At 33.3% G+C, this 7,727-nt stretch overlaps 1 protein-coding gene across 1 annotated transcript in view; it reads right to left on the reverse strand.

The window, feature by feature from the left end:
• LOC132557548 (mucin-2-like) overlaps positions 1–7,385 on the reverse strand; it is a 30,689-nt gene extending 23,304 nt beyond the window's left edge. The window contains exon 1 of the mRNA XM_060222045.1: positions 7,187–7,385. Coding sequence (XP_060078028.1) covers positions 7,187–7,385 — 199 coding nt within the window. The remainder of the gene's footprint in view (positions 1–7,186) is intronic.
• Positions 7,386–7,727: the final 342 nt, after the last annotated feature.

Consider the following 7,727-nt stretch of genomic DNA (forward strand, 5'->3'; position numbering starts at 1 on the left):
GGTGCGCCGATCTATCGAAGATGACTGTCGTTAGCCGACAAACAAGTGTATAACTATATGAAATCCCAGGTGTCACTCCACAGTGGTATATCTATCATCCCAGTGACACGTTGCGTCACATCCAGAGTACCTGGAGCCGTCACTCAATATCGTGCTCAGCGTTAACGACTTGTCCTGTAAGAGGCCTGATAGGGTAATTGAATTGAAAATTAAATTAATAAAATTCAAAACTTGTATGGGATTTTCAAATTAAAATGTGCATAATAATTTTCTTTCAAATACAGAATAATTAAATCTAATATGAATTACGTACAATAGCAGATGTTACATATGAAATTGGTACGTGAATAAGGTATTTTCCAATGACATTGTTTAACCAAATTATGTTAGAAAAAAATTCCTCGTGGGACTTTTGATATTCGGCAATACTTGCACAATTGATGATTTTTTTTCCAAAATGTTTTGATTTTTATTGATATCCTGTTACGTTCAAAATATGATTTGTAAGTGCCCATAATGGAGAATATCATCAGCTTTCGGGAGTTAAAGGAGTAAAATCTATTTGCGCATTCCTACAAAGTGAAAAAAACAGTTACCGTTTAACATTAACAAAAACAAATACTTCTTCTAAACTAAACAAATGAATACTCGTAAGGAAATAACTGGAAATTTTCATTAATATTAACATACGTGTTGAGCTGTTGTCGTTTACATATTAAGTATGTAAAAATATACACTTCATGATTCTGTAATGATAACGAAGGTAATATTTGTATGAATATGTTGGCATTCTTATAAGTAAACGCGTCTTTGCGATTGAAATAATGTGGTATGTGTATATAATGTTATTTAGTTCAGAAATGAGATTAGTCATTGATCAAGGAAAGAAACGTTATAGATAAAAGTATATCAATGAATAGTACTGTTGATAAGTGGATTACTAAGAACAAGTAATGCATTTACACTCGGGAATACAGTTATTTCTGTGATACATTTATATTCCTGAAGGTCGAGCACAATGTTACAAAGTGTGACATATTATTCATTAATTATCAAATATATTGCACTAGTATACATGTATTTTCCGGGGCCGACAATATGACGACCAAACTCGGTCAGTATTATATCAGGTTTTTTTTCCTGTCATTGACCGTTTTTCAAAACGGCCAATATGAAACCCGTCCACAATCAACAGACGGACGTTATTGGGGAGACGCTGTTGCGGAGAACAAGTGTAAAAATGAGTTGGATATGCTAGGAGTGATATCTGAAGACAAAGGCAGTCTATCCGATATTGTTTCAACGGAAATTATTCAAACACTTGGGCAAATTGCGAGTCGACATTGTTTCCTCGGCATGTGTTAATGTTATAATTGTTCAAAATATTAAATAGAATTATTCAGCGCTTTTATAAATGAACTATTGTTAAAATTTATGTATTCAAAATAATCACTTTTCATTCATAAAAGTGTCATGAATCAGCTGATATCCTTTTGGCAGACCTCGTTCCTGCGTCAATTAGATATCGACTGATTAATAACCGCAACAATAATAAATAGAACTTCATTCCTCCTAAACAAACGTTTTCTTACATTATACCTATAGATATTATATCAACATTCGTTCTGTATACTTTGTGTCATAAAACATATGACATTGTCCATTTACAACATACGTAATTATTCTCCTGATGTATATAGATTACAAGATATATTTCAACGATAGTAAATAAATTTGGTAGTTATCTACTAAGACAATAAACATGTTTTCTCACAAAAACACTTCCAGAGCAGAACAAGAATAAAATTTAAACAATAGATTGTGCAATTGTGACGTCACATTTATCCCAGAAATACTTGCGTAACAATAAATTTGCATTTCCATAACAACAAATACAAACCCATTTATCGTAATATGAAAACTTTATAGCCTCTGAGAGTGTGTTTTCCTCTTTTGTATTATATTCAGGTATTTGCAATCAGTAGGACGAAGAGGCTAAACTCATTATAAAATATTTAACGTCGCAACGCCTGTATTTATTACGGTAATTTGTGAATATGTAGAATTTAAACAGATCAGCTGAATTATAGTGCATGAGTGTACAAATTTAATGGCGTCCTTACTTATACCAAAATATTCTACGATGAAAATTAGGGTTATAACAAATTAAGTAACCAGCACGTGGTGACGAAGTGGAAGTCATCAGTGTAAGGCAATAACTATGCAAGGTTTCAACGGCATATTCTATTCTATATCCAAAACTGGCAGCCGAAATTAACGTCTTTGTAGTTATGATTGTACAGATAAAATACAAGTGAAGAACATTTTCCGATACTGATTGAGATTTAGAAACAATACAGCCAAGTAATGAATTCAGCTACATCATACAGGTCACTTGATTACAGATTACTGTTGCAAAATATTTCAATGGACTATTGATATGAACGCGAGAGAAAACTGTGTCCCTTAAGTCTCTGCCTTACCTTCCTTATAGTTTGTGGTTGTTGGTCTTCATCCTCCTTTGCTCGAACTTTACCTCATTTCCTGATATTTTAAACATGTATTTTACCATGACGTACCTTATCATCTCATTTGTTTATTAACTTTGATTACTTTAAATTCCCTTACATAAATATTTTATCAACAATAGGGAGGGACAATTGAAATATGAGAGAAAATTAATTTTCTCGAGAGCTTTTGTCAACCTATACATCCATTGTTGTCATATTCAGACTCGAAACGTGAAAATAAGGTTATCAGTATTGATGTGCGTGATGGGCGTACTGGGTCAAATATCTACATATATATTCCCTTTGATGGTCATAATATGTTAATTTGGCAGGGACACAATCATAAATAGATGTTTGTTTGTTGTCAATGTATTACGTCTTAAATGTTACACTACCATTGAGAAATTGACAGTTGTATGGTAATATATATCACATCAAAGGGCTGTCAGTCTACTGTCAACCTTTTTTTTTTTTTTTTTCTTATCATTTTTTCCCCTTCCAAAACATTCTCGCTACCATTAAACCACGACTTTATTTCAGTTTTAAAAGAGTGGGATATTTCCTTGAGTGGTGCAAAGTAACTCGTCAGAAATGCATTTATAGACTTAATCATACGTGTATATCTTGTAGCTGGAAACACGTGTAATCAATTCAATAAAATTGATATGACCAGTATTTGCAATACAAGATATATTCAATTAAAGGAATAGACCCTAGCTTATTCTGGTCGGTAGTTTCCATTGAATTCTATTGACGTCATCTATAGAAACGACGGTTGCATAACATTTGCACGGGGTAAGAAGAACCGAAGTTTTATTCTGCATTGGTTTTATATCAGATTGCCTCTAAATTTATTGGCAAAAAACTTTATGTATTCTTAACATAAGAAGGTTTGCTTTTTCTTGATACGTGATAATGACTGTGAAGCTAGACAAAAACCTCAATTGGATGGAGTCAAAGCTTCAAAGCTTCTAATCTGTAGAGATAGTTAATTATCGTGATAATGTTGTATCAGTGGCAACTGCACTTTTAATACAGGACCTCAAAGACAAATATATATGTATGTAATGCTTGATAGTGACTACGAAACAAGTTGATGTAATGCTTGAAAGTGACTACGAAAACAAATTGATGTAATGCCTGAAAGTGACCACGGAAACAAATTGAGGTAATGCCTAGCTGAGACTGCCTAAACCAAAGACAAAATAAGGACGTCGTTCGAACTCGAAAGGAATAAGTTTAAACTCGACAAAAGAATCAATTGGCAAACCTTGATAAATACCGATGAAATCATATCAGATTAGGCGGAAGGTAGCTGTTAATAAAGTGACCAAGTTCCCAAAACAAAACACGTCAAGAACGATGTACAAAATCAAGTAATGCACAATACCTTGCACATATTTTTCTTGGAGTATACTTTTTTAATCCCTTTTCAGTTTCAAATTTTTTTTATTTTTTTATTTATTTTTTTTTTTTCGTTTATTAAGAGATATGTTTCATGTAAAGGCGAGTTACCATCGGCAAGATAAAGAAGTGTCGCTTGAAATAAAACACTTTTTATAATGACTTGTACAATTATCTCTCTGAATGCAAATTTATAATTTGATACAGACATCATGAATTAAATCGATTCAATTATTCTGATACCGCTTAGAGACGTAAGCGGATTTATCGAAGAATATCTTTAAATAAATCATATCGGCGACCATTAAACTTGTGTTAATTAACTTACACGTCTAGAAACCCTGTATTAAAACATTGGCTGTCACTACTAGACATCTTCTATTAAATTCGTGATGCTTGGATCAGACCTTTGACCCTTGACATACAAACAAGGTACATTTAGGTAAAGAAGCCATGGAATTTCCTTATATTTAACATTTGTATATACTTATGTAAGTAGTTCTCGTTAACCATGTGATTAATGCGAGAAGGCAGGTGATATTGAAGTCCCAGGTTTGTCCTTAAGGTCACTAATGGATTCACAGGGTACATTGTATATATGAAATAATTTGATCAATATGTGTTATATCGGACAGAGAAGGACCTCTAAGTTAGCTGTGATTTTCTCATGAGGGAGGAAGTCAACTTAAAGAGACAAACTGTAAATTACAACGGAATCCTGCTGAGCAGGAATTCCATCATTCCTACAAAATCATCCTTAGTTCCTTCCATCTTGATTGTTTACATTTTAATTACTGTACATTTGTATCCACGCTGACCTTCCTTAGATGTTCTCTGTCGGGGTGTCGATTTATTCCTTCATATTTGTATGCAGCATTTATACTTTAAGCGATTGATAAGCATATTGATTGAATTGCATTTTTTTCGTGCACAATGAAGTCGGACCTATATCATAGAGCTATTAATATTCTTATATCATATTGGCCTACTTACTATGCATAGGCTATGCGAGGCCCCTCCTTTCGATATTTGACACGAAAAAGATATAAATATCATTTGACGCTATATGCAGAGATCCTATGATGAAATTTTCAGAAATATCGAGATCCTGTAAAATTGTCGTTTAAAAATCAGACAGTACTTATATCTAATTAGAAGAAAGTCCAATGGCTTTGTTTTCCAGCTTGATAGTCAACCAAATAATCTTACCTAGAAATTTTCTGTACTACTTATATTGAGCCCAACTATATGGTTAGTTATTGGGAATGAATAATTTGTAAAAATATTATTTGAGGAAAAAGTAAAAGATTTTCTATACGTTTACAGTGTTTTCAAAGTTAAACAAAACAGATAAAATTCTGGTTCTTGCACAACATCCAAACGTATCACGTTTTATATGATAATTATATCTATATTTTACTTAATATGTATTTATGACCAATCTATTAAAAACATCACATGTAAAGCTTAACGTCTCTGTATTGTTTCTATTGTTCGTACGTTTTATTTTACAGCTATTTATTTGAAAAATACTACCATTTGATACTGTTGATTATTGTTTAAATGCGTTTTTAACGAAATGGTCAGCCCTGTCTTACACCCATGGATCGCGGCACTAAATATACTCTAGCACAGGCCATCGGAACCTTTTTTTTTATTTTAAACACATTCTATGGGTTGTTCCTCAATATGCTATAAAGGAAACCGATTAAACTTGACGTCTTGTCTTTAAAGAACGAGAAATTGATTACTACGTCTCTCGTATATCTACCAGAACTGGAAATCAAAGATACGACCGACTCTTCTACATCAGCTGCTTATATCGATCTTTTCCTACAACGAAGCCAACATTGACAGTTTTCCATCAAGCTGTATGACAAACATGATGATTTCAATTTCCCAATTGTGAATTTTCCATTTCTTGATAGCAATATTCCTGCATCTCCAACCTATGGTATTTACATGTCACAGTTGATTCGATAGTCAAATGCCTGTTCCCATTATCACGATTGTCGTGCAAGAGGTCGCCGACTGACTGACAAACTGCAGGTTAATGAAAATATAGGGAAGTTTTATGGTGGCCTGTTTGCCTGTTGGTTAAATATTTGTAAAATCTTGTTCTCATTAGAGAACGTGACATTACTTACTTGGATTGATCAAAGTTTACATGGTGGGTGTCGTCTATGATGTAGAAGACGCTTACTCTTCCGGAACACCTTGTCTTATTCTCCTTGTACTTTTTCATGAATCTCCGTGTAAATCTTTATTTTCTTTAAATTTTGCCAAAGTTTTAAGGAATTTGAGTTTGAAATATGATTATGTTGCCATGCTGGTATTTTCTTAATGTTTTTAACATTAAACAGTGGACAAAATTCAGGAATAAGTCGACTAACATGATATTAGCTGAATTGTGTTAATTTTATCAATCTTGGCTGAATTTGGTCATAAATTACTTGGAGGAAAAGACATAAGAATATATTATTAAGATTATTAAGTAGTTAATTAATCAATGTAAAATAATGACAGTCCCTGCCGTTATAACATTATAGATTTAATGAAACAAAAAATGTTGACATGCTCGTATCTACTTATTTCAAAAAGCTGTAACCTTACAACATGACCTTGAACCTAACGAAGTCCCTGTTTCACGTACCTATTCCATGTAGATCAATCGTTCCATATTTTCGATTAACTCAAAACTGGGTCATTTACTTTATCGATATTTTTTCTGATTGTCGTATCATGCTTTCCTTGTCATTTCAGCTGTTCACCGTTTTATATCTCTCTATTTCCTTGTTGTTTCCATTGTCCATCGTTTGCGATCTACTTGTTTCATTGCTGTTTCCACTCTTCATCTTTTTATATCTCTTTTTTTTCTTTGTTATTTTAATTGTCCATAGTTTTAGATCTCTATATTTCCTTGTGTCCGCTCTCCGTCTTTTTATATCTCTTCCTTTGTTATTTCATTTATCCATCGTTTTAGATCATCTCTTTATTCTCTTGTTTCCACTCTTCATCTTTTTAGATCTCTCTTCGTTTCTTTGTTGTTTCCATCATGCATCATTTTAAATCTCACTGTTTCATTCCTGTTTCCACTGTTCATCTTTATATATCTTTCTGTTTACTTGTTTATTCCGCTCTCTTGTCATATTTTTTTCTGTTTCCTTGTTCTTTTCATCGTGCATCCTTTTAGATCTCGCTGTTTCCTACTTGATTCAACTGTTCACCTCTTTAGATTTTTCTGTTTTTTTTGTTTTTTTTTTTGTTTCCACTCTCTGTTTCCTTGTTCATTCCACTCTCCATCTCTTTCGATCCCTCTGTTTCCTTGTTTATACCACCGTCCATCTCTTTCGATCTCTCTGTTTCCTTGTTTATTCCACTCTCCATCTCTTTCGATCTCTCTGTTTCCTTGTTTATTCCACTCTCCATCTCTTTCGATCTCTCTGTTTCCTTGTTTATTCCACCGTCCATCTCTTTCGATCACTGTCCAATTAGAACTAGTGTTCCTATCCGTGTTTTCCCTGGTCAATGGATTGTTTTCCCTAATTTTCATCCATGATTGATTGCTATACTGATGCCATTTTATAGAGGCGGATGGGTCGTGGACATATAGTATAGACTTTGGCGTTTGTCCCGTCTTGTCGATTAAAAACCGTGAACAGAATTTGTTCGTATCTACCCCAAAGTATCATAACATCATGTGCAGAGGTCAAGGATCATAGGTGACACTTGTGTATGGGAGTTGGGGTCATTTATTTCTACAGACATTTTCAAGTTCATCTTCGTATTATACTATACGTAGTCATTCGTCTT

Source organism: Ylistrum balloti, unplaced genomic scaffold, assembly GCF_031769215.1.
Source record: "Ylistrum balloti isolate Yb309-2 unplaced genomic scaffold, AGI_CSIRO_Ybal_v1 Utg370692, whole genome shotgun sequence".
NCBI classification, from domain to species: Eukaryota; Metazoa; Mollusca; class Bivalvia; order Pectinida; family Pectinidae; genus Ylistrum; species Ylistrum balloti.